The sequence below is a fragment of the Anabrus simplex genome, chromosome 7 (assembly GCF_040414725.1).
Source record: "Anabrus simplex isolate iqAnaSimp1 chromosome 7, ASM4041472v1, whole genome shotgun sequence".
NCBI lineage: Eukaryota > Metazoa > Arthropoda > Insecta > Orthoptera > Tettigoniidae > Anabrus > Anabrus simplex.
Genome location: NC_090271.1, coordinates 1,831,913 through 1,849,905, shown reverse-complemented (window position 1 = coordinate 1,849,905; position 17,993 = coordinate 1,831,913). Strand labels below are relative to the sequence as shown.

The window sequence follows — 17,993 nt, the reverse complement described above, 5'->3', positions numbered from 1 at the left end:
AGACTTTGTGGACAAAAATTTGAAATGTTAAAATTCGATAATCACTCTACTTCCGTACAATCGATTGTATGCGTAGGTCAAAGCAAAACCGACTCCAATCCTCAGACCAAGACCAACTACATCATCTCAGACCGTAATCCAGGAAAAACATGGTGGACATCGGTGGGCGATAAGAGAGTTTGAGGGGAAGGTTATGCATGTTTATTCCGAGTCACCTAAAGAAAAGATCACAAGTTGAAAGTCATAAAATGCAACTCGCTAACTCAAAGTATGAATAATTGAACACTAAAAGTTGTGTGTAACCTTTACTATAGTGGTTACACAAAACAAAGCACGAAACACAGTAAATGGGGGGTAGGTAAGAGCGACTACACATCAGAAACCACTGAAATTACGCGGATCTCCGCCGACCAAAACATACGTAAGTATCAGTAGGGCCAACTAGTGGACAATAAACCAGGAAAGTGGAAGGAGCTATGACCTACTGAGGGCATGGACATGGCTTAGGTTGCAGATTCCGAAATAATTCGCCGTGATCCTTAAATTTGAAAAATATTATTTACAAGTGAAATTTTACAAATACATTCCGAAACAAAATCCACCAACTTGCAACTTACGAACTATAAGCTCTGATACACATAACGTAGAGGTTCTTAGATAATGCTTCTCTGCAAATTCAAAATTTCAAATCAACTATACATCTAGTTACCAAAGCAGTTGTACAATGCAATATACAGTGAAGGAAACGTACTCTTCAAAACTCTAGCATACATCAAGTGACTCTGAACTACCAGATGCAAACCCCAAGTTAAATATATTAAATTACAATCTACATAGTTAGTAAAATAAGAAATGGGAATGGCTCGAATACAAACAGGCAAGCCCAGCTGAAAAGCTAAGGCGTCATGAATAATTAATTTGGCAAATCTGTGTTAGGCTAGGGCAGACTCCTATACGACATAGCAACCGAACATTACGGAAATTTTAGCCGGAAAGGAATTCAAGAGTACTTACCCGAAGGTGGCCCATCCCGGTAGCGAAGCATCGCACACGACGTAAAACTTCAGACAGACTAAACAGACCGAATTATTACGAACACTGCCTCGCTCTCTATATGTAGTAAAACCCTGGCCTTGGAGTAGCAAATCAGAATGCACGAGTCCGCCCATCCCCTCCTAGGTTCACCAATCACAACTCCAACTTTAGTCGCGAACTTAACCTACATTCTCGAATGCGCGATTGCGAACCTTCTATTTCCAGAACAGTTGGAAAATACATTCTAGAATACCTAACCAACAAAAGGCAATACACCCTGTTCAAAAATTCATGTAACAAAAGTTTCTGGATACTTCCAGTAAATATAGAACTGAATACTACTATTTACAAATACATATGTTACAAATATTGCACAGTACAGGTTAGGTCATTACAAATAAAACATTATATCATACTTTACAAATAAAGTCTTCAAAAAACACTTTCTACTTCCACTACATGTTCACCTGTGACATTGTGTTATCGCGTATTGTATGTCTAAATGTAATTTCAGAGGAGAAAATAACAAAGGGAGAATTATTGTATCAACGTCAGGTTGAAACAGACAGAGTATAAAAATATTTCACGTGTGAAACTCTGGTCAGCAAATAAGATATATAGATTTCAACAAAGAACATTATTAACCTTACATGAAATACGAGAGTGAGTCAATAAATAAGTCGCAAACGTTTGTGCCTTATACCATTTGAAATTACGCATAGAAGTTTTGCCAGCAGATGGCAGCATATGTATGCTTGTCGTACGACATCTCTCAGGCATTGATGGTTATGAATTTCATGTTTTTGGTCCGTATTGAACTGAGAATAATATATAAATAATAATAACAACAACGTTTACGTTGTTATTATTATTACTTATATATCTCTCAGGCACTCAGTCAGTCAGAGGCTGTTAGTGCACGATGACATGTGTTGCATGACTGTATACGAGATGAACAGCGTGCATTTGTGCATTTTTTTGTGGGCCAAAGGACTCCACAGAAGAAATGCATCCCGTCTATGGTGAAAACTGTTTCTCATGGAAAGCTGTGTTCAATTTGATCCAGAAGTTTAACCATGGAAGGAAAAGCATCAAAGATGGGGAGCGCTTGGGACATCCACCGTACAGTCCTGACTTAGCCCCCAGTGATTTTCATCTGTTCGGGCTCCTAAAAAATCATTTGGTTGGCCGTCATTTTAACACAGATGATGCCGTAATCTATGAGGTTACACGTTGGCTGTGACAACAACCTTTGGATTTCTTTGCTGCTGGCTTTCAAGGACTTGTAAAGAGATGAGATAAGTGCCTGAATGTACAGGGTGAATATATGGAAAAGTGAAATAAATGTCAGAAAGTTACTTTGATTATTTTTGCCTCAATTCTGTTTTGTGACTTATTTATGGACTCTCCCTCGTACTATGCAACACCACCATCAACCACAGCCCATTGTGTAAAACACGCACACAAATTCCTCCAACAAAATTTCAACCCTCCAAAATCCACCTGGATTGTTGAGTGGGTATGAGTGATATTTGTATGATACACTCGACCATCTAAAGCACTCACCACCTTAAAACTCATCTTGGTCAAGATTTTCCAGGTCTTTCCGGGACTGATTTAATTTTCTTTGTAGTAAGGTACGTTGACTGACAGGGCAAATGCTAGATAGGCATAATTAGTTTAACTTCGGAAGTTTAGGTGGCACTCAAATTAGATCACAATATTCTATGGGTATATAATATCTTCCCTAACAATAAATTTGATTTCAAAAGTGATTAATGCACACAACATTATTAGTCCTATCATTTGGTTCAATGTTTTCCTTACGAATGCTCTTAACCCAATTTTGCTTTAATACTACGTCGTTCGAAAATGGGAACACTGACTCTTGTGTCCTACCTCTTACTTATATCCAGGCACACAGCACATTAAACTATAAACATATTGCATAGGTAACTAAAAATAAAGAAAATATTTGCAGAGAAGAACACAAGAATCAACTTTAAAATCACCATCGATATTGTTGGAATAAATAAGCTCTTTCAGAACAAATAGCTCCTTATGGAACTGAAAGAGGATCTATAACGTTCTTAAGACTATAAATAAATATAATGTACGATTAATAATATTCAAATTTCTGTAAATATTTGGTAACAACATGACTTACACAAATGAAAACAAATGCATGCTAGCACTCCAGTTGCTGTCATTATGGACAATTTTGATAATTTGGTTGAGGTCTGAGGTATTGTAGTTGGTCTTGCTCAGACCTTAATGCTCTTCTCGATCATTCAAAGATGGCGAATCGAGTAGCCGGAAATGTTGAAAATGTGGGTTTGTTTTGGTTTGCCGTCATCGTATATAGTCAGTCTAATTTCATGAAAGTTGACAATGAATGTTAGTTTCTTTGTAGAATATAAGTGGGCGTGTGTATTCATGAGTCAGTGGACACTTGGGATCTGTAATTATATGCAGTAATGTGGGAATGTGCTTGTTTTGATCATGTTTTTACCCATTAAAGAACATGAGTTCACCAGGTGGACCAGGTTTTAGTCTAACTACGGCAATGCCTCTTATACAATTATTCTTAAGTTTCGTAAGGAATAAAACATTAAGAGAGGAATGTATTAGGAATATACGTCGTGATTATTTTGAAGTGGATGACAAAACTGTAGTATGCATACATCATTTTGAGAATAAGTCTGAGGTTAGGGAAGACATTTCTCTAATTCCTAACTATTTGTGTTCCTCAAAAAATATTAATTTAGATGGAATATAGTTGATATTGTGATATTCCGTCAGTGTCTATGTGCTTCAAAGTGTCGAGTGATTTGGATGCAAGTGTATTTTACAATAATCTGTGCTTTGCCTGCAGAAATGCTTGGCTGGATCTTAGAGTATAACAAAACTTATAAGTGTGACAAATGGAGCAATCTGTGACTGTTACGCAGAAGTAATAGTGACTTGGAGGGATTAGCTGGGTTTGTAACGTAGGGTTTTACACTACTAACGCTTCCGGTTCAAACTGTGGTTATCTGTTATCAAGCAGACTACGCCGAACTGAAGCTCACCCGTGTGGTTAAATATCAATGTTGAGAGTCAATGGAGATTTTGCACTCATGTTCTTTAATGGGTAAAAACCTATTATATCTTTATTGTCTGAACGTTACCATCATTGTGTGAAGTGCTGCTATGCCATATGCCAATGTTATGTTAACATTACCAGGGCCGTTCATTCAGTTAACATAGTCATTTCGGGTGTACTTGGGCTGAGTGGTCAGACGATTAAGGTGCTGGCCTTTTGAACTCAAGTTGGCAGATTCAATCCTGGCTCAGTCCGGTGATATTTGAAGGGGCTCAAATACGTCAGCCTTGTGTCAGTAGATTTACTGGCATGTCAAAGAACCAATGCAGAACTATATTCTGGCACTTCGCCGTCTCAAAAAACCGTAAAAAATGTATTTAGTGTGACCTAAAACCAATAACATTATTTTGGGTATACTTCCCTTTCATTGGGTGCTGAATTTAAGAAATTATCCACCACTTCAAAACTAAGGCTACATATTGTTTCATAGTTCTCTTGAGAGTGAATTAATCGAGGAATTTTGCAGCTTAATTTATTTTGAAACATTCAAGATGATGTTATAAATATAATTTTAACAGTTTTATCATCTGTTTTAATCTATCCAGCGAAGTGAAATCTAAGAGGAAACGTTATTTGACTAATTGAAATTTCTAAATAATCAGCTTGTTTGTCTCTTCTCTATTAGAATATTATGTGATTCTAGTTGATTATATGTGGTGCGTACTTGTTGGCGAAGCGTTTCCATGTGTGTAAAAGTGATTTTCCCTACCATGTTACATTTATCATGTTAAATTACCGCCGTTTATATAATACGTACGTGATATTTTCGTGTTAGCCAATACCAGCAATACGACTACTTCGGCCACCATGTTTTTTAATATTACGGCCTGAGGATTGGAGTTGGTCTTGGTCGAAGGCAAGTCCACAGTAGTCAATAACTCATTCTTCAATATGATTGGTATTTTTAACCGTGTGATGTTTGTCTCGTTATTGGAATTGAATTTAAAGCCAGGGTAACGGTCTGACTGTGAATCTTAAGTGTCGACAGGTTCTGCTCCGCAAATTCTTTGTTCCGCTCCGTTCGCTTGTTGTGATTTAACCTATATTCTTTGACACATGAGCGTTGTTCTTTGTTCACGAAGTTGGCTTTCCTCGAATGTTTTGGCCTTTTAAGGTTATGACATATTTTGATGAACTGTTAGTTCTTTTGTTATAACTTCGTGCTTCGCACTTTCCTGTATTCGTTGGATTAATTACATTCGTTCCAGTGACTGGGTGTATCACTATTAGTGAAGCCCATTAAATTATAAAGAATTATGTTAGTTCCATGTGTGTGTGTATGTTTTCTACCATGTGCATATTCTTTGTTCACGAGGTTGGCGTTGTGTTTATTTTATGGTTGAAGACTTTGTGTGCTTTGACATGTTTTAATGAAGTGTTTGATTGCCTTGAGTGTTTATCATTTTATGTGACGTTCAGTGATCCAGGTTCCTTCCTATGTTTCAGTAGATATCAAGACATTTGTTCTCGGACATTTTCATGCGCTTTATTCACGTTGTAGATTATCATGAAAAAATCCAATAAGAAACAGTACTTTATTGAAAATCTAAAAGATGTGATGATGAGTTAGTTATTGGCATTCAAACTTCGAACATAGTGATCTTCAGGATACACATAAATCCCTTTTGTTTCATCAGTGAGAAACTACTTTTGTACTGCCTGTGACTACATCATGAACATGTTTTCACTCAAGAATAAAGTGTTAGTCTGCTCAAGTTGCTAGGTTAGACAAAATTGAAGATGCACAGTTTTTTCCCATTCGGTTTTTCTTGGAAAAGTTTCCTAATATGTTAGGCAAGGAAGAGAATGAAACTACAGATGAAGTGGTGAATGAGCTTCAGAGGTAATTCACAGCTCTTTAGGTAGATGACAGTTTGGTTGCAAATCAAGATGTTGCAAGAGATTCCAGTTGTCACAATTATCAAGAATTCATGGAGCCGATGGACTTCTGAAGTATAAACGAATTACTAGAGTAATGCTCTCTGTTCTCACCATACCCCAAAGCAATCTAGAATGTGAACGTGTTTTCAGCCTTCTGAAGAAAAATAGAACAGAGTTCAGATCATCAATGTCTAATGAATCTTTGGAAAACATTTTCTCAAGAATTTTTTGCAGAAAGCTAAAACGGCCTCAACTATGACTAAAGTCGAACTAGTGTGTGATTTGCACTGTGTATTATATTATTTCTTGTCTGTGTTATGTTAAAAAAAATTTGTAGTGTAAAGCCTTTTTCATTTATTGTATATCTGCTTAATTTATCAAGGAAGTCCTGTTATGTACTGTATGTTCCAAACTAATATTCAGCACACCTCCTGCTGTTTAACATAGATTTCTTCTTGATTGTTATGTTCATCTAAAAATCATTGGCCTATGGTGTAAGTAGATAGGATTTAATTGAAGTATCCTTTTTAAAGCATGAATTATTGTATTTTGTAGCCCAGAAGTATAATTATTTTCGTCAAGCCCCGGGGTATTTTAATTTAATCCACCTATTCAATACTTCTATTTTCACTTATAGTGGTTACATAAATAGACTCACAGTTAAATGGGACATGTTTCGCCCTAAATTAAGGGCATCTTCAGCCTAAAAACTATCATCAAGAATACAACTAATATTAAAAGTGGAAGCTAAAAGTTTAGCCAATTATTAAAATTCGGGACATAAAAATGTGAAAAATGATACAATATATAAAGATGCTAATGGAAACACTGTCAGTGATTAAACTATAATCTTGTCGAAGACTAAAACTTCTAATCAAATAATATTAGATTAAAAATTTCACCTGTTCAATACATAAGTGTTTTTTATTTAAATTTAAGTTATAGTTCCTAAGATATTACATACAGGGGCATGTTTCACCCATGCTGAGGGCATCATCAGCCTAAAAACCTCAAACCTAAAAGAAAGATGGATCAGGATCCTGATTGTTTTTATACTTAAGAGGTACAAATTGTATAGTTTTTTGCGAATGTCCTGTTTTTTAAAATGTGGTAACAAGTGGTTAGTTAGAAGTTTAAAAATAATACGTAAAATTCAACGCAGCAATACGGAACATAATATGAGATTTATAACGTAACTAAAACTTCTTCCATTAAAATTCCAATTAAAACAGTTCATTTAAAATGTTAGTGGAAAACCAAAGTGATAATAATATAAAGCCAACGACATGAGGGCGTGAACACAAGCATAAACATGATTGTCATAAATACAATATGTCCAAGGCCGCTGATGAAATTCGTCAGCATGAAGTGAGACAGAAGCATCAGTTGAAAAATTGTAAGTGGCCCTTAGCACCAGTAGGTAATACTATTGGCTGAAACCTTGCCAGGAAATGTCAGTAGATACTGAAATACAAGATTATAGTTTAATCATTGACAGTGTTTCCATTAGCATCTTTATACATTGTATCATTTTTCACATTTTTATGTCCCGAATTTTAATAACTGGCTAAACTTTTAGCTTCCACTTTTAATATTAGTTGTACTCTTGATTTTTTTTTTTGGCTGATTTTAAGTTGTACATATTTTATGCTGTTATTTATGTATTAAAATTAATCAGTGGAAAGAAGAAATATATAAATATGATGCACTGTATTAATAAGAAACAAAAATTTAATTTTAATTTAATAGATAAAAAATAACATTTACATAAATATTTTCATAACATACTGAAAACTCCACAAGCTAAATGGTCGTCCTTGCTACGTAAAATTGTTGGTGGTGGTTATTGCTTTGAGAGGAACAACAACTTGGTAACACTGGAAAAAAAAAAAAAAAAAAAAAGTAAGGACCACGACCATTGGGGTAAGTAATACTTGGCTCTTCTGATGATAGACGGGGGAAGTGTGTTACCTTATAGCATCTTTATTATTTTACTGCCTATTTCCTAAATGTTTGTCTGCCTGCTTTAGCCTCAACTCCCGGGCTCTACTCATGACCCACTGTATGTGTCAGGTTTTAGTGGTGCCCCTCGTCCATGGCCAGCTAACTGTGGTCACTAACATCAGACTACAAGACGTCGTCACCAAGGATGTAAAGAACGTTCCTTGCCTGTTGCACATCGTGAGCTTGCTGCCCAAGGTATGTTAACAACCCAGTACAAACTCCAGCCAGGGTCGGTACGCATCTCAGGATAAATATCGAAGTTAAATTTAATTTTGTTAAATCCTTTTTCTTTTTTTAAAATTTTTACATGGATTCATGATGATGCAGATAGGCAAGTATGCATTTATTCAATAAAAAAATATATTGATGGATGTCTCTACCAAACGTACTGTTCCAACTAGCTATAAATGATATTAATGTATACCTTATTTACTAATATTTATTCATGAAAAGGAAATATGATTGATAAATTGTGAAGTATCTGCTTGAAAATACCAAAATCAATCAATTGATTCTGATTACAGTCCTCGAATTATTTGTATATAATCATTAGTTGTCGTATAAATTAATATATTACATAAAATAAATTTCATCGTAAAGTCTGCATTGTCGTACGTATACTTTTAGGTTAAGTCAATATTCCACCTTTACAATACCATAAGTTTATTGTCTATTTATTTAAACAACATTATTAACTATAACGGGACATGTTTCGTCTAACTTGTAGACATCATCAGCTGTAAGATATTTAAGAAAAAGCACAAAAAAAAAGACAAGGACAGAACAACACATTAAAATAAATCGGGTTTCCGAACACGTCAACCAAAATAGCGAGTATGTTCCAGATTGTTCCAAGTACGAACATTCAAAAGCTGTTGAACAAAATTAAAATCATACACATAAGACGATACAGTAAAAATTGTTGCTCAAGTTCTTCTTGAGGGTGCCGTTGACATGCAGCATTCAGGTGCGTCGGCAAAAGCTGATAATGAAGTGCATAATGTTATTTGTAGCAAAAAAGACGATCAACGAGCATGTGTAGGGAATCCAGTGAGAAGATGTAAAGAACGTCACATTGGTGCAAGGTTGATATTTCTTATTAAAACTAGGTGGAATATCAGATCGTTTGACGTACGTAAAAATACAGTGGACGGCCCTAGAATGAGAATAAAGATTATTATAAAAATTGAAAAAATTGAAATTAATCAAGCTTTTACGATATAAAAACAAAAGAATGAAAAAAAGGAAGATTGTGGCACATCTGATTACTTGCGTTCTCGCTTCTCAAAGAGTAATTAGCTAGCATGGTGGGTTTTTCTTCTTATGGCTGATGATGTCTACAAGTTAGACGAAACTTGTCTCTTATAGTTAATAATGTTGTTTAAATAAATAGACAATAAACTTATGGTGTTGTAAAGATGGAATACTGACTTAACCTCCAATTATTTAGAATACTACTGTGTAGCTGAAATTATACTCCTGTACTTTAAGCTAACAAAGTTCCTCTGTTCAGTCTTAGCAAGAATAACTAAATTAGGAAATCAACTAAGAAAATTGAGCTTGTGGTACCTAAATGATAACGGCCGCAAGAGAACGAGAAGGAAATTGTATAGGGTAGTGTGAAGATGACAGAGTATCTTCCGGTATAAGAAGATACCCTCTATAAAGTGCCAACAGTCTCCTAGAGGGTGGATGAGCGGGTAGAGGTTAGGCCACTCTATTGTCCTTGGGACAGGAAATGGTCCCAAAAGGCGGATGAACCTTCAACTGGTCAACGGCATTAGGATGCAGAAGGCAACGGGAAACCACTGCATTAAAGATCCTGAAGGATATCCCTTTGAGTTCATATGGCATGCCTCTGTTTAATGTTAAACTATTAGCCTGAGTTTCTATTTCCCCATTCGGATCTCCAGGGTGGAATGTTTTGAACGCTGCTGTGGTTAGAAAGCCCGACAGTTTTGGAAAGATCAAAGTGTATGACAACAAAGTTCGAATTGCTACATGGAATGTACGCAGCTTATATATGACCGGGAAGCTTGCAAACGTGGAAGCAGAAAGATGAAGGCTGAAAATTGACATTCTTGGGTTAAGTGAAGTAAGATGGCCTGGATCAGGGAATCAGATTATGAAGGAAGGATCCTTGTACTTTTCAGGGGGAGATGATATTAACCACAGGTATGGAGTTAGCATTATTGTGTCATCAATGATTGCAAAATCAGTTTTAGATTTCGTTCCAATTAGTGATCGAGTATTGTTACTAAGGTTGCAAACGACACACCGACCTATGAATATCATTACATAAAATCAGCTTCATGGTCCGTATCGCACTTCAATAGATTCACAGTTAAGTATTTATTATTTTCCACCTAGTCGATACAATGATTGCTTAAGGCAATTTAATGGTTAAAAGTGGTATGTGGCTGAAGATGTTGATAATATACGAAACATGTACCACTTTTAACCATTAAATTGCCTTAAGCAATCATTGTATCAACTAGGTGTAAAATAATAAATACTTAATTGTGAATCTATGAATATTTATTTATTTATTTATTTATTTATTTATTTATTTATTTATTTATTTATTTATTTATTTATTTATTTATTTATTTATTTATTTCATGCCTTCATTTGTGGCGAAGTTAAGGCTCACGGCCCTCTCTTACACTTAACCACATATCTAATAAACTTTATAAAACAGATTAATGAAATAACCACATATCTAATAAACTTTATAAAACAGAATAATGAAATAATTTAACAAAATATAAATCCTAACCTCATTCATTCTTCCATTCATACTGCCATTCATACAAGCTGGTTATACATTTAATAGGTAATCTCGGCAAGACCGCTTGAAAGAAGCTAAGGAAGTGCAATTCCTAACACTAACTGGAAGGGAATTCCATAGCCTTGCACCAGACACTTGAAAGGAGCGGTTAAATGAAGATGAGCGATGCGCAGGAATTGAGAGTGTCGTAGTCGATCGAGTGTTGTGTTCATGAGAGGAGGAGAGTAAATTAAACTTTGAGGATAAATACGGGGGTTTAGTTTCATTCAGCAGACGAAATACGAGAGTAGCAACGTGAAGATGAGAAGGAGAGAAGTTCATAATAGGGGGAGATATGAGTTGAAAATTTAATTGAAAATATAAACCTAATGCATGAGTTCATTGCCCTCTGTAATTTTAGTGTCTGTTCCATGGTGGCATCTATCATTACAATATCACAATAATTAAGTATGGGAAATATGAGGGTCTTTATAAGTTTAATTTTCAAGCTTAGTGGAAGAAGTGATTGGCGAGTTTTGAGAGGGTGAAGTGACGAGTGAATTTTCCTACAGATGCTTGTTATGTGCTCACTCCAATCTAGTGTGTCACATATGATAATTCCAAGATTTTTTACCGACTTCTGAAATGGTATAGCTACACCACAAAGCAAAAGTGAAGGCAATAATTTCTTATTAAGGATATTTAACTGCCTTTGTTGCCCTATTATAATCGCTTGTGTCTTTTTAGGATTAATTAATAAACAATTCTTATTAGAATAGGAGCTAATCAGATTTAAAATGGAATTCATCTGATGAATTCCAAACTCAATTTCAATAGCTTTACAGTGATAATATATTTGTAGATCATCTGCATATAAATGATACTTAACAGTTACTGAACTGAGAAGATATATCATTGATATATAGAGTAAACAGAAGAGGTCCAAGCACGGATCCCTGTGAGACACCTGTTTGCTTCGTCTTCCAATCTGTGGTAGTGCCGTTTATGACAACACGTTGTCGCCGATTGGAGAGGTACGAAGCAAAGAGCTGAATAGCAGAGGGACTCAGATTAAATCTTTGTAGTTTCGCTAATAATATGTCAATATTTACTGTGTCAAACGCACTACTGAAGTCAAGTAGAATAAGTATAGTCACTTTTCGCTCATCTATAGCTCGTCTAATGTCGTCTGTAATTCTTAGCAGTGCCGTCCCTGTGCTATGTCCTTTCTTGAAACCAGATTGGAAGGGGTCACGCAGAGAATATTTTTCCAGGTATTGTTCAAGTTGGCTATAGATAAATTTTTCTAGAGCTTTAGACAGTGCTGAAAGAATGCATACAGGACGAAAGTCGGATGCTACATTAGCTGGCGACCTTTTTGGAACTGGGACAACTTGCGTATCTTTCCATTTTGTCAGAAAATAACTACGGGAGAGGCATGCATTAAATAAGTCAGTAATAACCGGCAATATTATATCCATAATGTTAGTAATAAAGAAAATAGGGATTTCATCAGCCCCTGTTGCATGAGATTTAATTGAAATCAGTACTCGTCTCACTTCAGACTCTGAAACAGTTCGAAATTCGAAATATGGACGATCAGATGATTGTTGTCGTATTATAGACTTGATGGTGGCCTGCACTATATCGTGTTCAGGAGTAAAAACATCTGTTGAAAAGTGTCTATTAATATCATCAACCGGTATTTCTGGTTTAGCATGGTTCACAGGAGGCCTTCCAATACCTAATGAACGAAGTTGTCGCCAAGTACTACCAGCGTTTATATTATTGGAGAGACGCCGGAAGTAATCAAATTTCTTATTGCGGATAATTTGTTTAATTCGATTACGCAGTACACGGTATTGTTCAAATGTGTCAGCTGATAAATTTCGTTTGTAACGTCTATATAACGAATCACGCTGAGCCATCAAAGATTTAATTTCAGTTGTCAGCCACGGACAGGGCGGCCGTGTTACTTTCACACAGCGCTTAGGAGCATGCTTATTGTAAAGTCCATGAATATGAGAATTAATATTTTCCAGTTTTTCATCTATGTTATTCATTAGTATTATATCACCCCAAGGACATTTGCATGCATCTTCTTTTAGGTGATTGAAATCTATATTTTTAAAGTCTCTAAAAGTCACGTATTTCGACCTATATTTAGGAACTCTTAGCGAATACGCTAAGTATATAAGGTCATGAGTTGATATTTCAGGAACAGGTATTTGACCGTGTTTAAGAACCTTGTGTGGATTATTAGTTATCATGAGATCAATCAGTGAATCGGAAGAGACGGTAGAAGTATGAACGTGGTTAGTTGGTTCCAAGGGCAATATTGTCATGTCACAGGAGAGAAAAATATTTCGAAAACGTATTGTTTCACTAGTCCGAGTTAACAAATTTGTATTAAAGTCGCCTAGTATAATCACGTGTTCATAAGATGGTAAAAGTCTCATTAAATCGTCCTCTAACTCACCAATGCCCCCTGGATTTGGAGGCCTATATACAACCCCAATGAGTACTTTAACAGTGTCTATAATAATTTCAACAAATTCAGGAACAGGATTTGTAGTAGTGGTAGAAGTTTTTACCACTGTACTCCTGAGATTAAGCTTACAAAACAATGCAACACCACCACCACGCCTGCTCATCCTATCAAATCGATGAATACGATACCCTTGTATTTCAACCATACTGGAAGGAATTGAACTACATAGCCAACTCTCACTTACAGCAATTATATGAAATAAACTGTTTTCAAATATAGCTTTCAGTTCATCATGGTGAGCTACAACAGATTGGCTGTTAACATGAGCACACAACAAAGCGCGTGGAAATGCTTTCACTTCCGTTTCTAAAATACTGCGAACAGATAGATCTGAAGAGAGAATCTGGGAAGAAAGAGGGGCAAGAGGAGTAAAACTAGAAGTCGGTGCCAAAGAGAAAGGAGGGGTGGTGTCTGTGTCCAAGTCTATGCTCGCAATAGAAGTGAATGACGTTGTTATACTTAAATCCTCAGGCAGAAGTTGAGAATAAACAGATAGCGGCTTACCTTGACATAGCATAAAATATAACTTCCAGCTGATTCACACAAACACACACACTTACTAACCATAACTAACCTAAAACATAGAATTGGCCTAGTATACATTAGCAATAACAAGAACACAATCATAATTATTTCCTCGTGCTTTCACCTATCCGTCTAATCAAAGAATTTAATTCTGCAGGAGTGTTTAAGTGCATCTTCTTTCCATCGGCTGTGAGGACGATAATCGTGCCATTTTGCGTATAGGTGTTACGCATTCCAAATATATCACGTGCCTTGCGGAACATCTCCTTCCTTGTAGCTGTCAGAGATTCAGTAATAAGAACTTTAGTGCCTTTTAGCAGCCGCTTAGCGCGCCACACTCTATCTCGTTGTTGACATCTAAGAAATTTTATGATAATTGGCCTGTTTCCTGAAGTCACCACATCAGCAGTCGATCTCTGTTGTCGCCCTAATCTGTGACATCGATCAATGCACTCAATATTCAGGTCAATCTGCAGTTTATCTCTGATGGTATCCAAGGCCTTGCTGTACACATCTTCATCAGCAGTCTCCTTAACACCATGCAACAGGAGACAATTGCGTCTGCTGTATTGGGCCGCTTCATCTGACAATGCTTCTTGTATCTCAAGACGCTGTTCAATTTCACTTATACTTCTCTTCAAATCGGATATTTCCGCTGAAATAGATTCTCGAAAGTCACGGAAGTCACTTTCAAGCACACGTACCAACTCTTTGGGATTAGTGGCATTGTTAGTAGTAGCAGTTAGAGCTTCCTCCAGGCGCCCTTGGAATTGAGACATACGTCTTTCAAATTCACTAATCTTCTCATTTACAGCTTTGAGGGTCATGTTTGATGACTAAAAATGAAATATATATATTTAATAAATCTAGTGGATCCCACTCACGGTAAATATGTGTGATATATTTTGATATTCGGTAGGCGAATTACGGAGCACTTTCACACACGTTTAACTACATGCGCCATCTTGTGTAATATCATCCAGATTCATGCACCAACTTCTGACAAAGATGATGAAGAGGTAGAATCATTCTATGATACATTGAATGAAGCACTGAAACTTACAATGAAAGGGGAGAGAACACTGGTCATGGGTAATTTCAGCTCAAAGATTGGCCTCGGTGCTGAAGGTGATATTGTAGGGAGCTATGGTCTTGGTGAACAAAACACAAGGGGAGACAGATTGGTGCAGTTTTGCACAGAACATGAAGTTTTCGTTTCTAATACCTTTTTCAAACTTCACCCTAGGAGGCTATACATGTGGACTTCACCTGCAGATAATGAAGAAAAGACTGTCAGAAATCAAATCAATTTTATTTTAGTGAAACAAGAGCTGAAGAAATTCGTGAAATCAGTAAAAACCTATCCTGGTGCCGACATTAATAGTGACCACAACCCAGTAGTAATGGACTTTAAAATGCAACGCTTTAGAAACGCTACAGGTGTGCTAAAATATCAAGACGCATAGACATCAGAAAATTGGCCAGTTCTGATGTCAGAACTAGTGTTGGTGCTGCTCTGGAAGAAAAGATGCAAGCAATAAAAGAGTCTCAACATATAGAAGTAGAATCCACATTGAACTCTATAAGAGATAGCATAACTCAAGTCCAGGAAAATAACATAGGATACGTCAACAGCAGCAAAAAGCAAAACTGATGACTGATGAAATCCTGGAGCTTATGAATGAAAGGAGGAAATATAAAGACCCTGTTAAATACAAAAATCTACACAAAGAGATATGTAGAAAATGCAGAGAAGCAAAGGAATCCTGGATGTCTGACAAATGCAAGGAAATCGAGGAGCTTCAGGAGAAGCATGATCACTTTAACCTATATAAAAAGGTGAAAGAGCTGAGTGGTCTACAAAAGAAGCGATGCGGACAAGTATTAAGGAGCACAAACAGTGAGATTATTTTATTATTTTAGGAGTTGAAGAAAAACTTAAAAGATGGAAGAAATACATCGAATATCTCTTCAATGATGACAGAGATGATCCTCCCCCACCTGACGAAAGAATCAATGAAGCCAGTCCTGAAATAACAGAGTGAAGTATTGAATGCCATTAAACTTCAGAAGAATGGTAAAGCCACTGGTTCAGACAGAATTTACGCCGAAGTTGTTAAATACCAATATAAATGGTCCATTATTGGACATTATAAATTTTCCAGCTAACTCATTCTTGGTTGCCAGCGTTTTGCCCTCGTGTGCTAGGGTGGGCTCATCAGTTGGTACCTAGCACACCTACCAATACGCTGGCTAGTGCATACCGTGGAGGCCACTGCGTTAAGCTGAACGGGACTCAACCGGCCTCAGTCTACTAACATCGTTGTTCAACATCATCTATACATCAGGAGAGATACCTTCTGACTGGCTGAGATCAACTATCATACCAATACCGAAGAAGCAGAACTCTTCCCAGTGTGATGATTACCGTATGATTAGTTTGATGTCCCATGTCCTTAAAATATTTCTGCGAATCATACACACCCGGATTTACAAGAAATGTGAATCTTACATGGATCAGACCCAGTTTGGTTTCCGAAATGGGGTCGGCATACGTGAAGCACTCTTCTCCTTAAATGTACTAGTACAGAGGTGCAGGGACATGAATGTCAATGTATATACTTGTTTTATTGACTACAAAAAAGGCTTCGACTGTGTGAAACATGAAAAGATGATAGAGATTGACCAATGCGATTTACGCATTATCAGCGCACTGTACTGGAATCAAACCGCAGATGTCAAAATCAACCAAAGAACATCAGAAGCGACTACAATCAGAAAAGGTGTTCGTCAGGGTTGTGTGCTGTCACCTCTCTTATTCAATATTTATTCTGAGGCAATATTTAAGGTGGTGTTGTTGGAGGAAAACAGCGGGATAGTTATAAATGGACAGGCAATTAACAATATCAGGTACGCAGATGATACTGTTGTCATAGCAAATGAATTACCTGTGCTCCAACGCATTATAGACAAATTAGTCCAGCGCAGTGAAGAGTTTGGCCTGTTTGTCAACGCTTCCAAGACCAAAGTTTTAGTCTTCTCTAAAAGAAAAATTCCAGCAACCCTGTCAATAAACAGCAGTAAGATTGAACAAGTATCCTCCTTCAAATACTTGGGTACTGTGCTAGATGAGGAATGTGATTCCAAGAGAGAGAGATAAAATCTAGAATAGAATAGGCCAGGAGGCAATTTTTTAGCATGAAACAGCTATTTACAAAATCGGACCTAAGTGAGCAATTAAGAATGCGAATGATTCAGTGCTATGTATTCTCCATTTTTCTCTTTGGATGTGAAAGCTGGACCCTTGACCAAAATCTAGAAAAAAGAATTGATGCTTTTGAAATGTATCTATATCGCCGCCTACTCCGAATACCGTGGGTGCTGAAAATTTCAAATGACGAAGTCCTTCATCGCATGAAGAAACAAAAAGAACTAATACTTACTGTTAAAAAAAGAAAACCCAATATCTAGGGCACATTATGAGAAGCGAGGAGTACCAGCTGTTACAACTCATCATTGAAGGTAAAATACAGGGGAAAAGGTCTGTTGGCAGGAGGAAGAATTCATGGCTGAAGGACATCCGAAGATGGCACAACTGCACTTCAGAAGATGCTTTCCATGCTGCAACATCACGTGGACCACCTTGTTCCATTAATACTAGATGGACCTGTCTGTTCCGGCAGCGCCTGTCTTATCAACATAAATGTCATTTTACAGTTAAGAGGTGTTAATTTAATACATTTTATCACAACGCGTGCTCTAAATTTTTAATTCAATATTACTTTTCTACTTCATTACAGATATTAAGATCCCTCCCAAAGACCAAGCAACACATAAACGGGAACAATATTCATACAAGACTGTATCAAGTGTCTAGGATGTTCCTTCTCAATTAAGCAGCAGCCTAAAACTAAGAAACAGCTTAATATTGTACTCTTGTCAATTCCTTGACGTTACATGAGACCCAAAGTCAAGACGCTAACAGTTTCATTCACAACGTTCTTGACCAGTCTACCTACAACAATTGGTTTTTTAAATCTCCACTTGTGCATGACAACACGTTTAAATATTAGTTACGTCAA

The 17,993-nt window shown here is 36.6% G+C and overlaps 1 protein-coding gene across 1 annotated transcript in view; it reads left to right on the top strand.

Moving 5' to 3' along the window:
- Positions 1-17,993, top strand: part of spd-2 (spindle defective 2) — a 740,229-nt gene that overhangs the window by 367,577 nt on the left and 354,659 nt on the right. The window contains exon 13 of the mRNA XM_067150605.2: positions 8,135-8,260. Coding sequence (XP_067006706.2) covers positions 8,135-8,260 — 126 coding nt within the window. The remainder of the gene's footprint in view (positions 1-8,134; positions 8,261-17,993) is intronic.